We start from the raw sequence: 20,492 nt of genomic DNA, 5'->3' as shown, positions 1-20,492 counted from the left end.
TAAATCAGAGTCCCTCCTCTCAGGATCTGAACTTAGGTTATCCTCTGTGTTTTGATGCAGTTTGCACTGATTGTTAATCCCAATTCTCATCTGCTTTTGACCTCTTGCAAGTTTAAATCAGGAAGGGTTATTGCAGTTATGAATCCCAAATTGGAAAAAAACACAAAAAATAAAATAAAAAATTTTTGTCCCTGAGGTGAGACGCTTCTTTTTGAAGTATTGGCACAATCTGGTTTTAAAGGTGGTATAGTGAAATATACCTCTGAAATGCACAAGCATTTCTACTACTTCCTTTACAAGGAAAAATAAAAACCAAAACTATTTTATGAATACAAAGTAAATGAAACTGTAATAGTAACTGTAAAACTGTAAAAATAACTGTAATTGTAATAATGTAACACAAGTGGTTACAATTTAAATGCAAAGATTCCCACAACCATAATTCAGCCACAATGGAAGCTCGTTAAGGAATGAATGTGTCCTGCAGCTATGCAGCACACACACATCTGCACCATGGACAGGGCGAATAGCCGTGACAGCATCAACTTCCTTCATTTAAGGACAAAAGCCATGTAAACAGTGCTGCTGCAGGGACAGTCCTTTCCCATTGCCATCGGAGTTGTGGTGGCTATGAAAGGAGGAGTTGCCAAGCTCAGTGTTTCAAAATTCAGTTGTAAGGCTGAAGTGGCATTTGTGGCTATGCTGCTGCTGGTCAGAAGTGTCTCGTGGGTGCAGATGTGAATGTGGCACACTCACAGATGGCAGCGTGAGTTTGCACAGCCCTCTGTGCCTATCCACCATGAACCTCACAGCTCCTCTGCTGCCTTCGGGAAGAAAGGGACTGTTTCATACAAGTATCTCCTGTTAAGACCTGTGTACATCTGTGTCCTTGCAGGTGTCCTCCTGAACTTCTGTTTAGCCACTGAAAGTTACAGGAGCGGAGTGAGGCATGGTCCTACCCCCCTCTTTTTCAAAAGGGGCTGAGAAGCTTTATTTTAACAGTTGGAGGAACCCAAGGCTTCTGCCTTGCATAGGAGGTGCAACAACAACAAAAGGCTATCAGAAAACTAAAACCTGTGCCAAATAATAATATTCACTATGCAGATCTTATCTGGAGAACTTAGGTGTCGTAAAGTGTTACTTAAAATGCACGACACGGACAGTGCGCACTCCCCAAAAAACTCTTTTACCATTCTCCTTAGTCTCAGTTTAAATATTCATACTCTTCCTGCAAGCTACAAAGTTTTGTTTGATTATTTCAACTACTAGGGTACTGCTGAGGAGGGGAAGGAAGGAAAAGAAGGGAAAAAAAGAAGTCTAATTCTTTGGGACTGAATGATGTTTCTGCAGTATTTTTCTGATTTTATTTTTCATATCTTATAAAGTCAGTTTCCTTTAGAAAGTAATTTAGATAAGCTAATAGTTAAAATCACAATCAAATCTAAGAGAGAGGTGTCTGAGGACAAACTCACTTTCCTTGCCCTTTGCTTTACAACAGCAAATGTAGAAAAAAATCTAATTTCAGTTCAATCAGAACAGAAATGTATCAGCAAGGAAATTGTTATCACATGCACTCAACTTAGACAGCTACTAGAAATACAAAAAGATCCTATGGAAATGCAACCTGCAAATGCCATGCATATGTTGTTTTCCATGTCTGGACTTTAACATTAAACTTAGCATTCACAAATATTCTATATACATGGCTTTATTAATAAGAGAATGCAATACATGCATGTAAACTTTTTTTACTCATCAAATACTTTTTTTCCATCAAATATCCTTTCTTTCAAATACAACATATTTTGTGTTTGCTGGTCTTATTTGCTTACGATATTAAGCAGTTTATTTTTAAAGTGTACCTACTAATAAAGCTTGTTTATCCCACTGCCCACATGTGGCCCATTCAGTGGGGCTCCAACAAAGAGCTTGTTTCCCTCTCCACAGTTTGCTTTGCAGCTCTCAGGCAGATAAAGCACAAGGTCTGGCACTAGGGGTGAAGGTGGGAGCACACCTTTCTTCCTGTCAAACCAGTTGCAGGGGATTACAGCTTCTGCCAGAGAAACAAGGTGGACAGCTGGCAGCAGTTAGAGATGAGGCTACAATATCTATGAGTCATTCTGGGTCTTGCTGAAAGTCAGGAAGGATTTAGGATAATGTTTTCAAACAAATCTAGATGCAGTTTTCAATTTCACCTACGTCAGGGATGCCACATTCCATCAGGACTGCACCTCGTCACTGCTCGCTGTTATTACTGCAATAGTGCTGTGCAGGTAGCTTTGATCGATGTGACCTACCTGGTTGGCAATGACAGCAGCTCACTCAGCATAACTGCAAAATCATCATTTCAAACTTCCTGTCAATGCAGTGTGTTGAATACAGCACAATTTAAAAGTCTGCCCTCTGTGAAAATTAAGCTGACTCATAATTTGAGCTACATGTGCTGCTTTCCAACTGCATGTAGCAATTGCTATAATGCTGCTTGTTAAAGAAATGTAGGAATGCAATACTTTAAAAGCTAGATTGAATCCAGTCAGCTACAAGTATGTCTGTGCTCTACTCAAAGTATTTTCCCACGTTCCCTGTGCCATTAATCCCTAGATTTCCACAACTCTTTGCTGAACATCATTATCTTCTTCCTATTCTTCTCTAAATGTTCTTTTTGGAAATTTTTGTTTGATTATATAAATTGATTCATGTTTATCTAAATCCACATGCTAAGCCTACTTTTTTGTACATCTTTACATTCTCTGTTTCCAAACTATAGTTTTAACGTGCAACCTCAAATACCTAGGATCAGAAAAGTATATGGGTCACTAGAATCAAGTCAGTTTCTACAAGAATTTTAGAATAAAATATATTTCTAACAGGCATTGTATGTAGATGTAAAGTAATTTAATTTAACTCCTGTAACTCCCGTCCTTTTAGGGGGACAGGCCAAATGAGTTTAAATTTAATTTAAATACAAATTAAGTGTGGAGATTACAAAGTTATTGATTTCACTGTGTATGGACATTTTCACTTAAAGTAATTTCTAATTTTGTCCATACCTATTTTTCATCTGAAAACTCTTTCCTTCCCAGGTGAATTATCAGTTTCTTTAGAAGACGATGAGGATGCACCAGGAGATCCACTACTTTTTATGTCACATGTCAGACCAGTTCAACTAGGTATAGTATGATGGAGCAGTGACCCAAAATTAAATGCATAGCTTTCCGAGCTCTCAGAGCATTTTCAATAGCTTGAATATGCCATCATTGTCTGATCAACAAAGCTTTAAAATAATCACTGCATGTGATATGCCTCCTGCTCGACCACCACTCCCACTCAAAAGACATCCCATGTTATAGCTTAATCATATTAACCATATTAGTTTTGTTAAATGCTAGTGGAAAGCATGCCAAATGGTAGTGTGTGATCCACATGTCAACTTGTGGATTTTCTTCAACTCATGTAATGTTTGCTTGAAGTAGTATTAGTGAATGGTGTGAGCCAGGAGAGCAGTGCAGAAGTCTGTCCTCTCCTACTAAGCAATCCAGGTTCACAACAGTCTTCACAGCAACTGTGTCCTCTCTTCAAGCAAAAACTGGTGAACAATGTTTTGGTCCAACAATACAACTTGAAACTGGCCAGTAAGACTCCTATAAGAGTTTTGCTAAGGAAAGTCATTACAGAGCACAAGTACAAACCAGGCAAGCTTTAAGAAAGGTGAATATCCTAGATGTGACCCCCTTCAAGGGGCTGCTGAAGACAACAGAGAGACCTAAACACATTTTGGGGAGAATCAGAGAGAATTGATGAGCTCATTCCTTCCCTGGATGAACAGCAGCACTGTCCTGAATCTCCCCAAATGCTCTTTTCATTTCTGACAAGCCCTTTATGCCCCAGTGTACATCCCAGTCCAGGCTAAACTTTCATTACATAATCTCTAAGGTGCAATATTCTGAGAGAAAATAGGGCCCCTGCTAAGCCTACGGCTTTTAATAGCTACACTACACTCCTTCTGCCGGGAATAACAAGAAATCAAGGATGAGACAAGAATACCACATGCAACTGTATACCTATATACACGTAAAACCAAAACTTTTATTGCCATATCCAAAACAAAGTTTACAGGAATAGGTCTGTGTTACTCATCAGTGCTCTTACAGCATACTGCCAAGCAGATTTGTTTGGCTTGCTGTATGGGAACTGTTGAGTCACAGCCTGAACCACTGATTGATCACCCAAGGCAAGCACTGAGTCAGCCATGGGAGCACAGGTGAAGGCAATTCACCTGTGTGACCACAAGGGATGGAGCCTGGCTCTACTTCTCTGAGACTTCATTTAAAGGCTGACTGCCACTAGGGAATGATCTCTTTCTGGAGATTCCTCCTTTTGGAGTTTTCTATTGTGAATCTAAGAGCATTTCATTTTTGATTGTCTCTTTCCACCACATTAATCTTTCTAACTATAAACCTGTAAAATACTATCCTAACTATGCTATTCTTCTAACTGTACATTTGTTAATTGTACAGCTGCTAAATAACTTAAGTTCTGGAAAAATTGCTTTCTATGAAGACATCCCAGTAACTTAAATTGCATAGGCTCTAAAGTATATGATACTAAAATGTCTTCTCTAGTGCCACCCTTAATCTTTAGATTTCAGACAGTGGTTCAGACACCGCTGAAAAAAAAATATCGAGCCCTTCATACCCATGTTACTTAATATTTTGGTTCATTTCAGCAGATCCTTCACTTTTTTTCATGTTGAAGAAGCTGAGAAAAATACCAAATATGGCACATACACCTTTCTGATTAAAAAACATTTGGATATCCTGTGTTAATAATTTCAAAATCATTTTTAAACAAATTTGAGCTGAAATGAAGTTAAGACATTAAAGAAAAATAGTGACTATAACCGCTTTGTCTGATTAAGGGTAAAATACTGTTGTTTTTTTTTTTTTAAGGTAATGAGGAACCAAACAAGCAACTTTCTATTCTGCTCTACTTGCTCTGCATATAGTAGAACAGATGAGCAATCCACTGAGTCACTAAAACTCATTCAAACTAATGTTTATAACTGAAAGTGAGCTCAGTTGCAAATGAACTTCATAATGAGAAATACTGGACTATACAAGAACTAAAGAAACCTTTTTCCTCTCAAACTACCATATACTGTATGGGTTTGACTGAGAAATGCAGAGCCAACAGAGGGCTGTTTTTCCCCTGGGGCTTTTTACTCTGGTGTTTCACAGTGCTCTCTGACAGTGAAGAATGAACTACTTTGGAAACACAGATAGGTGAAATACTCCCAGTAATACTAAGTAGAGACTACATCAAGCTTATCTGCTGCTGACAGTCGACAACCATGGCAATTCCTATGGTTGCATTCACATGTAAGCTAGCATTTTCCTTCAGGAAGAAATGAAGAAGGCATATATCACCTGAAAACTACACTTCCCATTAAAACATCAGTCAGTTGGCTGCTGCAGAGGTCCAGTTATCACAGAGTTAACAGGAAAAATATTGGTATTTCTTAGTACAGCTTTCTCACAACTAGAATGAATTACAGAGCAAATAATGCCTGTATCTAGGACAAGCTTGTCCCCAGACAGGTTATTATACTCAACTACGTTCCACTTCTGCTGTCTGTGCAAGCAAAGGTCAGATATTTTTGCCATCACACAAAGCCCACTGACTATAACGCTTGCCCTGTTAGAATAAGCCACTTGCAAAAGCATTTATGACTTCAGAATGACTGCAAAAAAAAAACAAAAACAAAAACAAAAACAAAACAAAACAAAACAAAACAAAAAAAACAGTTACTGTTGTGGACTTTCAGTTTTGCTCCCTTTGATAAAACACTTTTTGTTTTTTAAGTTATTTTTTGAAAAGATTTGTAAAATGCATGAGATACAACTTCCCAAACTAATTCAATAAACAATCATAAATGAAGTCTTTAAGCAAATTCATAATTACAAATAAGGATTTCTTTTTCAATGCAAGAGATCATATTTCAGTGTTTACAGTGATTGTATGGTATCTCCTTTATTTCCAAATGCTAAAAAAAAAAAAAAAAAGCTGGAGACTGGAGAGAGTCATAATACATAATACTAATACAGTTCTACAAAATAAGACACTCAAATTGTCATTTTTCATTTAAAAATATGTATTTTTTTGATCACTGAAATCTTGGTATTTATGCTGACCTGCACTGAAAAAGAGAGCAGTTTTGTACCAGGAGATCCAGGCTCATTATCACAAAATGGCAAAATTCTCCACTTGTCCACTTCCCTCAAAAGAGGTGCTTTTTTTGGAGTTAAAAATTGGATTCTTCAGATCCTTGCCCAATTTGAACTTCGGCATGTACGTAAAACCAGAAGCATGAGATGAACGCAGGAAGTTCAGTCTTTATGCTAGAAAAATCATTAGGAACTAGCATACTTCATCCTCATTCTCTCTGTCCTTTCCCTATCCCGCCTACCTAATGCAGGTAACCTGTGTCTGTGTCTCTCCCCTACCCCACATGATGCAGGTAATCCACCGCCAGCCGTAGAGACTTCCAAAACACCGGCTTTCATTCCAACAGTAGCAAATGAAGGAGGAAAACACTGGACTGTTAATGAAGTCAGAGCTCTGATACACATATGGTCAGACAAAAATATCCAGCAACAACTGGAGGGGACAGTGAGAAATAAAAGAATATTTGAACAGGTTGCTGCTAGACTTCAAAAGTTCGGAATTGACAGGGACTGGAAGCAGTGCAGGACAAAATATAAAAATCTGAAACATGAATACAAGAGCATAAAAAATGGCCAAGACTCAGGGAGTACAAGTAGAAGCATGAAATTTTTTAATGAACTGGATGCCATTCTGGGGCATGGTACCATGGAACAAGCAAGTAAATCAGATAATGAGGAAAGTGAGAGGCCTCCAGAGTGGACAGAAGCAAAATCAGGAAAGGACTCCATAGGTAAGTAATACAGCTACCCACATATTATTTAAAATTTTTAGTTTTAAATTTTTTGCAACAGCAATCTTAAAAATGAATCACAAAAAACCAAGCAGGTAGGTGAACCAATTTGCTGGGTGGGGTGGTGAAGGAACCCAGAGTAGAAATCCACTGTTTTGTCCAGTAGTTCACTTAATATTATTCATTCATTTCCTCCAAGTGTTTTCTATAGAACTAGGAAACAAAAAGAGGAAAACAAGATGAAAAGAAAGAGACAGAGAGAGACAATTGTAATCAAAATCAAGTCTGAATAGACTGTTTGCAGCTTAGCTAAGAAAAGATCAGACTGCCACTGGACCAATGAACCTACAGTGCATAAGAGTTAATTTTTTTTGTTATGTGTGTACATGCAGGAAGAGGCATGTTATTTAAAAACAAAATTAAAATTAAAGTCATTTATTAAACAGTAAGAATCCTACATGATGGATGACTTTATGGCCAAAAATATAAGCCTAGCAAGTTAATGGAAGAATTCAATGAAGAAAAATGTAATGCAAAGATAAGTGGATAGTCTGATCAAAAACTATGAGAGCATTTTGGGAGAAGTTTCACTCTTCAGTTGCTTTTTCTAAATTCTTTCTTTATGCATCTACTAATGACTGCTGGCATAAAGCGGATCAATAGTTTGGATGGCTCATTTGACTTGACACAGCACAGCTGTTCTTCTGTGGAACACAAATGCAATGCCCTAATTAACATAGCATTATTTACACAGAAATACCTGGAGACACAGGTGAAGAGGACTCTGTTAGTAATTTGTCTGAAGACCTACAGGTTGCAGATGTAAAGAAAGTTTCTGATTCAGGTAAACTGAAAAGTCTGCTTTTTTTATATAAATTCCTAAATTTAGTAACCTTGGATGGATTTCTAAAAGAAGCGTGCATTGCAACAACAGTCAGAAAATGTAGAGGTCTTCAAAACAAAAGATATCACAGTAATAACCATACTTCTAATAATTACAGGCACACGTGCGCATTTACAGAGCCCTGCTGAATTTGACAAAAACAGTCTATATAACCCTTTTGAAGATTCAGGACCCACAAAATAAAGAAGCTATTGATTTAAGGAAGTTGAGCATAATGTATTACTACATTTACTCAAGCAGTTATATCTTCAAGGCACATAATTATTCATCTCCTGTGCTTAGTCTAATACACAGTTCTCAATTTCACAATATGATTTGGTCAGTATTTAACAGAATTCTGTCAACACTCATGCCAGGGGTGAGAATTTCATTTTCAGATATCACTTTCTAGCTCGTGGTGGCCACTGAAAATGAAAGTCATACACTCTTTACAAAGAAACATTACAGCTTACTTCTGAAAGCATAACTTCCGGGGGAAGTGGGAGTTCAGCACTGAGCTAAGGGCATGTATGAAAGTCAGGAAGGCTGAAGGATGCGTCTTCCCTTGGGAGGGAGGACCTAATGGTCTCCTTCAGTAGCACAAGAGAGAATGTGCTCATAAATAAGGTGTTAAGGAGTACTTTAATAGAATTTAAAATGGTCTAAAGTGAACTTGAACGGTTTTAATGTCAAATTAAAAATCTTCTGTCAGATAATGTTACTGTAAATACTCCTCCAGAGAATCTGGCAGCTTTTCATATAAGGAAAGAAACAGCTATGACAAATAAGTAAAGAGACAGTTGATGATGAAATGTAATTTGAAGTATTCTGGGCATTAGCATTGTTGCTTCACCACTCAAGTGTAATTAGATTTATTAATTTAAGTTTACTCACAAAGAAATAGGCAACTAGCCTTTTACCAGATTACCACAGACACCTGAGGCATTCATTAGAAAAAAATAGGTTGTCACAGAAAGTACATTTTCTAAAGAGACAAAATCTATAAGAAATCAGAACCATTATTCAGTGAGATCTACTCAAGACAATTTGTAAAATGCATCAAACTCCATTTTCCCCCATCAACAGGTAAAATCACTACATTGTAATAATACGTAGACTCAGCAGTGCTACTAAACTGTCATAAGGCTTAGTTTTCAAATGCTTGCTGTGTTAATATTGTAACCTTTTTGGATTGCAAGCTTCTGAACCAGTTAAGAGAAATTTAACTGTATATTTCTGGGACAGTTCTGAGCACTCATTTTTAACTTTTTAACATTCCTTTAGGATACGTGTAGTAGTTATGCAGCTATAGTTTACCATGGTTACCATTTCCCTTTTCAAATATATGTATTTTAATGGCATTTTTTCTTTGTTTCTGGGTAATTGCAATTGCAGTCTCATTTTGTAGGCAAAAAATAAAATTGCAAGTCTTTCACTACGTTTCTCTAGCTTAGCCTATTCACTCTGAAGACTACTGTTCCAACTTCTGTGGGGAAAAACAGGCAAAAAACAGCACCCACTCTGATGCCGTTTCAGTTTCTAAATCTCCATTTCTCCTTTCCCAAATGAACAGGATCAAATTATTTTATCACAGATGGTAAAAACTACTTCACGTTTAATGTTATTTATGGTACAATCATTAGGTACTATATAAAGCAGAGAACAGAAGTTTGCTTCTTACATCACAATATTGTGTGCACTCTATTCTCTAGGTTTGGTACTAGCCTTTCCTTGATAGTTCAGGTGAATTTAGAGTGAGAAACGGTTAAATAAAGAGTATGTGGCTTTGTATTCATAAACTCATATAATGATAAATAGTGAAAAAGGCCAGCAACAGCAGGGATGCCATGTTACAGGAGTTCTTCAGTATTAACAGAATTCTGGTGATCCATAGCTTTTAGGATGCGATCTCTATTACCTATTCAGTAGAACTTCCACAGAAAACCTCAACAAGTATATGATTATAATCTATATATACTCATTTATTTTTGTTTTAAAGAATTGTAAAATAAATAAATAAATGGGCATAAATATGAATCCAGAAATTCAGTTAACCTTGCTCTGCATTTTCATGCTGGGGCATCTTCCAAATTTGTACATTGAGACAGCAGGCGGAATTAAGTGCACATTTGTTTCTATGAACTAGAGACATCTGCTTTCTGGCAACTGCAGTAGCATAAAAGTGCAGAGGTGTATAACATTCCTCTGCAGTGCGTGTGCTTCTCATAATCTTATGTGTACATCTGAGTTAAAAACCATAGTGAAATTATCACCCACTGCCAATCATTATAAACAGTCCAGTCAGGTATGCCAGGCTCCAGCAAGGAAAAAGATTAAGACAGTATTAGTCAAAAGACAAACCCACCAGTCTGGGGCAAGTGCTCAGTTATTTGATGTTTCATTATTTTTTCACCACTGCACAAACATATTTGTCACTTAAAGAGTAGCAAATGTCCACCTGGGAAGGAATAGATAGAGGTAAATAAATCCTTACACATTCTTTGACAGACTGCAACTGTACTGCAGTCTCTCAATGCACTGTGCTCGAAGAGCTTTCAGTAACTGGCCAGCAGAGAGCACCAGAGCCTTGTATCAGTCACAAAACCATTCTCCAGTCAAAAACAGGTGAAGAAAGCCCAGGGTCACTATAAACTTTTTCCTGTCCTGATAACAGTTATCCATATTAAGTCAATCTGGAAATAAAACCATATGTAGTCACTTTTACTACTGTTTCATAAAACATGAGATTGCTTTCAAGAGCAGGTAATTCCAGAAATCTATTTAGAAGAGCCAATTCAAAGTCTGTATATGTAAGCACACGTTCCAAACACGTTACTTTGCATCATGACCACAGACTGCGTACAGGTATTTGATTAAATCTAAAGTAACATAGGAAACAACAGTGAAGATAAAGACAAGACTCTAAGGAATGCCAGCAGACTGATGCAAAAACATCTACGTGTTTTGTTTCCAACAAATTACTTCTCTTGACATAATTTTTGTTTTTCTATGATGTGCTGCTTACTTTACTATATGTCTCTCTAAGGACAAATTTGTGATAAGTTGTGACACTACCATTGTTAAGAAAACACTTATTTGAAATGGTTGTTTAAAGTTAAGGTCTTAAGTCAGAACATACTCAAGGCATTTATGTTGGCTTCTCTTGAATATTGTCTGTTGTGTGAATAGAATTTTTAAATGTAGTCAAAAGAGAATGTTTTAATGCATATGTCTTAGGCTGGTATGAAGTGGGTGTACTTTTGTATTATACATGACACAGATGAGGGTAAGGATTAGGATACATTATTAATCTTGCCTCATGAGCAGAACACAGGATAAACAGCAATAGTGAGCACAGTACTGAAAGAGAACATAGCTTGTTATCAGTCTGAGGAAGTAAATGGGAAGACTGCTACAATATTGCTCTGGTGGCTTTGTAAGCAATACTCCAAATACAAAGTAGAGATTAAGCACGTTTGCTGGCAATTGTCTATAGCTTGACAAAACAATGTGGATGGAGCCAGTGTCTTTATACATGCCAGAAACCAATGATGGTTTGTTCTGTTTGGTTCAGTCCTGCTCTCCTCATGCCCTCCCCTCGAAACTCAGACAAGTGGCTTAGAAAAAAAGGCAGGCTATCTACCCACACATTCTTGGCTCACAAGAAAAAAGAAGGAAGGAAAAGCACATGATGCTGGTCACATCATAAAGAATGTCTGATGCAAACAAGTCTGTATTGATTCAGGGGGTAATTTTTAATAAAATGACTATAGATCGTGTGCTATTGCTCAATGTTTGTGGGCAATATTCTTGAATGGGCTGAGGCTGGGAGTCAGCAGCTGCTGTCATTGATCTGCAGTGTGGCCTTCAGCATGTAATCTCTGTATACCGGTTTCCTCACCTAGAAATGATGATTTGGAGAGACCACTTGCATCATCTGCCAACTTGTCTGAGGGCACAGGGGTGGAGTTCCCCATTAAACAAGGGAGAACCAATGACAGAGGTGCAGAGCTCTCCTCCCCATGGAGGAGAGCCCGTGGACCCACTGTCAGTGTGCCTAGAGCCTGGGCCCCAACAGTGTGAGGTAAGCGCTGCCACAACTGCAGCAAGGGGGGATGCTCTGAGGACAGGAATGTAATACTTTGTCTCTATCAAGCAAGCAATCAGTCCTGCAGATCAATTATCTGGGCAGAGCACACTCATGTCAATGAAAGGACTCTTGCTCAGGCTGAGGCTAATTCAGTGACTCTTGGCATCAGTCACCTGGGAGTCTTTCAATATTTCAGTGGGTACTGAAACACCCCTACAAAAGTCAGTATGTTACTTACAATCATGATCAGAGAACAATTCTAAGCATTCTGATCCAGATTTTACTAACTTAAGAGTTTGTACATTTCATCCATAAATTCACCTGACAAGTTGTCACATGATGATCTGGAGTTATTTTGTAATTGCTTACATTAGGCTTTTAAGCCTAGCATTGTCAAGAAGTGACAGTCTTAAATTAAGAGATGAAATCTCTAGCAATAATTATCATTACAGACACTCTCAAGTTGGTGGTCCTAGAGACATAACTTAAGGACTGTTTAGTTAATAAGCACTCTAAATCTTTGTTGCAGAAATCCTTGAAGATGAGGAGGACTTCAGCAATTCCACCCTGGCAGCTCTGGAAGCTACACAAATAAAGAAGGAGACAATTGATATAGGTAAGTGAAGACTGTGTCCTGATATTTATAAGAGTTCTACTTTAATGGGAACTGCAGATCCCTAAGATTCATGTTACTCCTAAATATACTCATTTTACTTCTAGGTTATGATAAAACCTGTTCTTGTTTGATTTCATAGTGGAAAAAAAAATGCATAAACAGTTACCTCTCCTTCCCTCCATTAAAAAAAGATTGTATTTCACCTGACAACATACTTCTTATGCTACATGTGATAAATATGTGCTTGTTTCTGACACAAATACAGGGTGTTTTTTTTTTGTACACAGCTACTAGAGGGTGACCTGGAAGACTAAATAGCTGTCTCATAAACACTAAATGTTTTACGCCTTGTGTGTCTTTTCCAACTATTTCAAGACAGTCCATTAAATTTCAGACTGTTCACTATCCAACAGTTTGCATAAATATTCTGTGTTATCTTACCTGTAAAACTGAAATCAGAGTTGAATACATTCAACAACAAGTATTCAGGAAACATATTAAAATTACTTAAAATTGACATTAGAGTCGGATATTAACCTTCTGGAATAACTGAACATAGAAGCTATGGATGGCCATGGAAGAAAGGCATTAGAGAAAAATAGCAATGACATTGGAATCTACTATCCTGACATCCTGAATGAAATCCTACTTTTACAGTATTACTGTTTATACCCAAAATTTAAATGAAAGAATAAAAAAACTCAATGCAGTGATTTTGGAATGAAAATTCTTTGCCCTCTTAGACTGAAAGAATATTTCCATTGTATGCATCACTATTTCTGCAGTCCAGGCAAGGAGCCGTCCTTGGCAATTATGTTATCTGAAATTGGTTGTTCAGACCTCCTGTCCAGCACAGCTTTTACAACTGTTTACATAACTGTAAGGAATATGACACTGAGGACAACACCAGAGCAATGCCATCACAGCAACGACACTGAAAACGCAAATTACATTAAGAATAAAGTAAGACCATGTCCCTGAAAGTTCAGGGGCATAGCAAGGCCACCCGAATGCAAAGAGAAGAGTTCATGCACAGTGAAACAGAATACAAATGATTGCTTTAGTCATACCAATTCCCTTTTCTTGTACGTAATATCCATTGAAGATAGCAATCACTTAGGTCAGAAGTACACAAATGCCACTGACAAAAGCACAATGAGTTTAGAGTGCACGGTTGAAAGAATGAACATGAAAGGAAAGCCATCTTTCCTGGGTCACAGTTTAAAAAAGAAAATAATAATAATAATAATAATAATAATAATAATAATAATAATAATAATAATAATAATCACTCAAGAGCCCAGGAATAGAATCATAGAATGCTTTGGGTTGGAAGGGACGTTTAAGATCATCTAGTTCTAACCCCCCTGCTATAGGCAGGGATAGACCATGTGTGCTAGTACTCCCTTCGGGTTCAAGGTTGTATTTCCAACAGCTGAAAATGAAAGTATTTTCTGAAGAATTATGGGGTACCTAGTCATGAAATAGATGTTTATGAAACAATTTTTCTTGCTGTCATCCCAAGTTAACCACACACACTTTTTTTTTTTTAAAAAAAAAAGAATGTAATTTCTGATTCTAATTTTCAAGAAGTTCAATCCCTACTAGGTATGAGTGAATCTGCAAGAGCATGCCTGTACAAATGACACCCAAAAATGGGTGGAAGTGCCAGTGAATGAGCAGAAACATGTTATGCAAATCGACCTATGTGAGAGATACAAACATCAATGTACACCTACACATTTAATTAAGTATTTAAACTTGTGTGCAGCATCCACAGCTACCTTTTGGGGAACACGGCAACAGAAACAAAGATAAGGCTTATGAGATATGCTAACAGATAGTTTGATTTGGGGAGGCATGTAGCAAAAGACTTATTAAAGCCCTCTATGACTACTTGGTTACGACATTTTTAATTAAGACAGGTGTTACCTGCAGAAAATGAGAATAATCTCTGTGATTAATTTGCCTATGTCCACTTTCTTTAAACCTGTGTGTTCCTGTAGATGATGATTCTATAAGCTCTACCTCAGAAGACAGATCATGTACACCGCTAGCAAAACAGACAGTTGGGACAGGTGAGTATTAATTTCCATGCATTTACTCTGAAACAAAATTGCATTGTAATTTCAGGACCAAAGCTGGATCAATCAAATCTCTACCATAAACGCTACTTTAATTTATTTGTTTTTGTCTCCTGTCTAGTCTTAGCGCTACACCCAAAGTTTAGTTTCTTATCTTTATTCCCTGTCATTAGCAAAACTTGCATTAATATTTTAGTTTTGTATTTATTGTATAAACACCATCTGCTTTCTTCTAAATATCCACGTAGTAAGATTTTTTTTCTTGTATTCAATCCCTGGAAGCACTGTCATTTGAATAATATTTCTTCTTGCCATTCTAATCTGACAAAGCACTGGAAAACCAATTTCTTACAACCGCTGATAAATTGTTGCTTTTAAAGCTTTAAGCCTATTGCTGTCCTGCACATAGCATTCAGACACATCTGTCTTTAGTTTGACAACAGCAACAAAATCACAGAGAAAAAATGTTGAATTTTGATGGTTACCAAGGACAGGAGATTATATATATCTTGCACACTTAGAAAGACGTAATCATATATGGATATTAATATTGCAAAACTAAAAGATTTTTGCAACCAGAGAATTATTATAAATGTTAATTAATCCTTCAGCTTGTTACTTAACCATTAATTACAATTACACTTCAATGTGTGTATAACTCAGCAGTATTTGGTTGCTTCATTATATTTTCAGATAATCATATCCCTTTGGAAGAAGCACAAAATCACTTTAAAGTTATCACAGTTAATGATACTGGAGCAGGAAAACACTGGAGTGACAATGAAGTCAGAGCTCTGATAAATATATGGTCAGATGAAAAGATACAGCAAATGCTTGAAGGGGCAACAAGAAATAAAGAAATATTTGAGGAAATTGCCAGAAGGTTAATGAAATGTGGAATAGACAGAGACTGGAAACAATGTCGCACGAAGTACAAGAACCTAAAATATGAATATCGTGCACTGCAGAAAGAAAATGAACATCTTGGTAATCCCAGGAGAAAAATGAGATTTTACGATGAAGTTGACTGTATCTTAAGAAGACAGCCTCTAGGTCCATCAGGCTGGGGATGTGAAAGTTCAAGCCTCCTGTCAGGTACTAAAAACTTCCATAATGAGATAAAGCAATTACACAGAATGTTACAGTTGCCTGTTTGACCCATGTTCTAGGAGTGAAGTACATGGTCATAATGAGGAGGGAAAATAACTAAAGAACATGTATCTGGACTTGATTATCTTTGTGGGTGTCCTCAGCTCAGGATATTCTATGACACTATGATTATTTGATTCTGTGCACAGTCAAATAGGCAATACTCAAAGAATAGCACTGGTTTTTGGAGGAGTTTAGAATTAAGAAAATCACCAAAAAGTACAAACACGTGAAGTATTCAATGTTACTGGAGAGTCTTTGTGCTTAGGGAATCTTAAGTGACATACAGTGAAATGGTGCTAGAAAAATATGGCAGGTTTCAATGGTGATCCAAGAGGCATGTAAAGCACTTATGGATAGAGAGCTGCAAGCTGATACCAAGTGCAAGGGCTCCAAACATACAAACTTCATTAATTCAATTCACACAAGCCAGGAGAGGAAAAAATCCAGGGCTGTGATATATATTTCAATACTTGTAATTATTACCTGCCTGGAGCAGAGGCAGGTGCCCCTGAGAGTCAAAGCAGTGAGGTAGATCAGATCATGTAGAAGCAAGTTTGCCAAAGCATCTTAGAGCTCAGTGAATTATGGTAAACTAGAACTATGATATTTGTCAATGTATTAGATAATAATTTGCAATGTTGCAAATATTATTTGAGGACTTGAACCAGTTTGGTAGCAGATGTCACAAGGACAGCTTGAGTAGAAATGGCTGAAGCCATCCTTACTGACATCCTTAAGTAAGCTGTGCTCACTCATGAATCGGAGCCCTACTGAGGTGTCCAGTGGCACCATCTTGTAGTGCCATCAGTTGTGGCTGGAATTAAGTCTACACAGTTATGAGACAACACTGTTTCCCAGCTCCCTTGTTCTTACTCTAAATGGTATTCTTAAAACTTTCATTTTCTTCCAAATCTAGAAACTGCAGAAAGTATCGCTCATTTCTAGTCTTTTTAAATAGAATTTTTCAGCACCAAAAATATTTGAGCCAAATTGGTTGCTTCATATTTTAATATGCTAGAAAAGGGCTGTGTAACCTGTGCTGTGAATACTGCTGCAGAATAAAGGAAAACAACAGCCATTCATAAAAGATGCTCTAATTGTTAGCTTTGCTAAGGCATCTGCCAAGCAAACATACATGTGTCCATCTTCATTTTGTGTGCCAGTCCAGTACCTAACTTTTCTAGGAGACTCCTACTGCTCCAAGTCACTTGTCACAGTGCATTTGCTTTTACAGTATTAAGGCATTTTGGTTTATGACTATGTTTTTAGAATCTCTGCAAAATACTTAACTTACTTCTCTCTTAAGTTTCAGTGGGAGATGTTACAGCAAACACAGGATCCTTGGGTATCAAGAGAAAAACATGGCATGATGGTAAGAGCCTCTGACTTTTTAAAGCACCTATACATTACTGTTAATTGTAAGTCATATAATAGTTTACACTTAAGAAAAAAAAACAATCCTAGAACTTAATACCAACCCCCAAACTAACATTCTTCTTGTATCATCAACAATCTGTAAAAAGAAAACTCCAGATTAAAATGTGAACCAGAGGGAAAAAGTGCAATTCCTTTGAGTCCTCATCTGTGATAAAAATGAGGAAAACATCAGGAAGTAATTCTTTGATTTAAAAAAATCAAACATAAGGAAAAAAAATTAAAAAGAGGAAGCTGTTTTAATAACCTGTGCTGCTCAGAGGAAAATAATGACGATATCACAGTCATGGTTGTGGTTTCTTCATATTATATTGTGTGGTCAGTAAATGAGAAATTTTGTGCCTAAAACTGCACAAGAGAAAAGCAAGTTAAGACAGCTATTCTCAAAGAAATATGTTATAGAATCACTGTGAGAGAAAAATGAAGGGATGGACAAAAATATATGATATGCAATCTGATATAGGACAGTTGAGGAGCTATTTTCATTCCTCCAACAATGAGGAATAAGAAAGCTAGTTTTTGGGGGGTTCCCCCTTAATGTCTGTCTCCAGGCAAATGAACACAAACAGGTCCAAACATTACAAAATTTTTGAATTCAAGCTGCTCAGTGCACTGTTACAAACTGCCCCAAAAGACTAATTTTATGTGATTAAATACAGTTTCATTTCAAAATGATGAGTTTCACAAAGTCTACTTCTTTCCTACTAGTCATTATACAGCGTCCCCTTATGCAACACTGGTTAATGCTTGCCAAAAGAGGGTATTCAAAGGCCAGTATTAGGAAAATCTAAACTTCAGAGTCAGCAGTTCATTGACTTGTGCACTCTAACTAAATACTTTGCTTTTGTCCACAGAGATGTCACCGATTCCACTTAAGAAAAGTGCTTCTGAAAACACCATATTCCAGTTTCAAAAACTATTAACAGAGAGAGTGAACACAGTAACAGAAGGCAAAAAGTTACTATTAGAAAGGCTTTGTAAGCGGGAAGAAATGCAAGACCTCAACAGAACACAGCTGTATGCACATCCCTCAGCCATGCAACAGGTTGGTTTAATGAACTTTCTACCAAATTAGCATGCAAAAAATTCTCTCGGATGGTAAGAAGTTAAACAGACTTTTTTGTGAGAGAAGGTCACCCACATGAGTACATGGTTGCTCCCTTTTGATTTTTTCATCTTCAGTTATTTAAACTGAAAAAGTTATGAGTTTCTACTACAATCTTTAACAGTGAGATTTTAGAAGTGGCATCAGTCTAATAAAAGATATAACTTCTCCCTGTATGCCTTAGCTCAACAGGCTTAACTGAAAGCAAATACCACTCTGATCAAATAAAACATCTACACTTAACATTTCAACCCATCAAATATGACTATGTTAGCAAGTCAGAAATTTTTATGATAATTATACCATTCCGTGAGTGCAAGGCTAATGCTGCATAAAGAAACTGAAGCTGATTTGAGAACTCACTGCAACAAGATCCACTCTTTATTCTCACTGGATCCCGTATAAATCAGTTCAGTTTGCTAATATGACATGAGAACTAGCCCAGCTGAAAAAAAAAAGGAAAAAAAGAAAAAGCAAACTATATTCTGTGTAGGTAGTGAACAGAAGCAGCCCAGCAAGTTCTCAACTGTGCTAGCCCTAACTTGGAGCAGCTCAAATGTTAGATTTGTCATACTGTGTCTGCCCTCACAGAAGAAAGGGCAACTTTAGGAAGGCTGTATGACAAAGAAGACAAACTTCACTTAAAATTCTGGGTAATGCACTCTGAGGACTGCAGTCCTTCCAAAACTTTGCTATCATTCAGTACAGCAACCCCAACTGCACCCTAAATCCTTTCTCCTCTCCCAGAAAATAAAAAATACATTTATTTTATTCTTTAAAATACGCAGATCTTTCAAGAAACAAGTATTTAAATGGTATTGTTCAGCTAAGAACTGCACAAAAGCATGGAGGCAAATGACTGTCCGAATTCTCAGAAGCTCAGAGCAGGTAATCGGAGAATGCATTTGCAATCTATATATGGAAACTGTTCATATCAGCACTAGAGGGTAGGCACAAAGCAAGAACTGACAGGAAAAAAAAAAAAAAAAAAAAGAGCACGTGGCTTTCTAACAAAAAGGTGTTGTTTTTTTCCCCTCAGAAAGCATGTCTGCACGTGTCATAGAGCAGGATTTACCTAACAAACAAATGCGCAAAGAAGGTGGATCTGCTTTTGTGTATTCTGCTTTGTGAATACAAAGCATAGCTTGTTTTTTAAAATTGTTTTAACATTCTTTAACATTCTTTTTTGCCGTTCACATTTATTCTCAGTCAGTACTGCTATGAGATCAAGTGTATAGGGGCATTTGGCATCATCTAATATTTATTTGCTACTCCCACTTATTCGTTACAATTAATTTGAATATATAGGAAGATTAGACAGATAAATCCAAGTGGCATAAGGATAAAGTCCTTCTTCATTGCAGCTGTGGTTATGATTCAACATCACTTTTTGGTTAGAGACAAAATAACATGAATGTTGCATTTAGAATTCTAGTTGTCAAGAGCTATGGTCTGTCTCCTTTAGACAGTATCACAAGGGTAGTGACAGTGGGCCAAATCAAGTATCACCAAAATGAAGGATTTCTCAAAAAAAGTCCCTTGAAATTAGCAATTACTTAGGCCAATGTTCTCATCCTTTGAGAGTATTTTTACATCCACTTGAGCTTGTGCTGTGGCTCTGCTCTGCTTTAAACTTGTAATAGTCACACAATATGTAGTCTAGGCACACTTACAAACAAGTTGAATGGAACCCGGGGTACTGACACATGCTAAATGTTAGGTGTGAGAGCACTGCAGGAAAGTGGCCTGGGAAGTACAGCTGCTTAGAATCATGTTCTTAGGAACCACAGTATGGCTCCTGTTAAGCAGCATGGCCAGACAAAGTTGTTCACATATAACTGCTCCTGATAATCTAATATAAGCTACTTCATAGAAATGATCCAGCTGAAAAATCAAAACCAACATCAAGGAATGATGGGAGTAACAGCAATCCTATAAAAAAAAACAGAGATCTTTGCTCTTCTCCCTTCTCAAATATCCATGCTTTTGCCAGAGGACCATTCAGACTAGCGTAAGGACAAATCTTTTTCCTCCCCAGTTTGCAATTACAGAATCACAGAATGGTCAGAGTTGGAATGGACCTCAAGGATCATGAATCTCCAGCCCCCCTGCTACATGCAGGGCCACCAACCTCCACGTTTAATACTAGACCAGGCTTCCCAGGGCCCCATTC

General features: G+C 37.2%; 2 protein-coding genes across 2 annotated transcripts in view; one reads left to right on the top strand and one right to left on the bottom strand.

Annotated features, from left to right (window-relative positions):
- Positions 1-20,492, top strand: part of PAICS (phosphoribosylaminoimidazole carboxylase and phosphoribosylaminoimidazolesuccinocarboxamide synthase) — a 35,094-nt gene that overhangs the window by 2,114 nt on the left and 12,488 nt on the right. Inside the window, exons 2-9 of the mRNA XM_031588623.2 lie at positions 3,084-3,170; positions 6,518-6,955; positions 7,710-7,799; positions 12,458-12,544; positions 14,551-14,622; positions 15,322-15,723; positions 17,087-17,152; positions 18,069-18,259. Coding sequence (XP_031444483.2) covers positions 3,084-3,170; positions 6,518-6,955; positions 7,710-7,799; positions 12,458-12,544; positions 14,551-14,622; positions 15,322-15,723; positions 17,087-17,152; positions 18,069-18,259 — 1,433 coding nt within the window. The remainder of the gene's footprint in view (positions 1-3,083; positions 3,171-6,517; positions 6,956-7,709; positions 7,800-12,457; positions 12,545-14,550; positions 14,623-15,321; positions 15,724-17,086; positions 17,153-18,068; positions 18,260-20,492) is intronic.
- PPAT (phosphoribosyl pyrophosphate amidotransferase) overlaps positions 1-20,492 on the bottom strand; it is a 41,464-nt gene that overhangs the window by 15,369 nt on the left and 5,603 nt on the right. The window lies entirely within an intron of this gene.

The sequence above is a fragment of the Phasianus colchicus genome, chromosome 4 (assembly GCF_987193195.1).
Source record: "Phasianus colchicus chromosome 4, bPhaCol1.hap1.1, whole genome shotgun sequence".
Classification (NCBI taxonomy): Eukaryota; Metazoa; Chordata; class Aves; order Galliformes; family Phasianidae; genus Phasianus; species Phasianus colchicus.
This window is presented reverse-complemented; position numbering and strand designations above follow the sequence as displayed.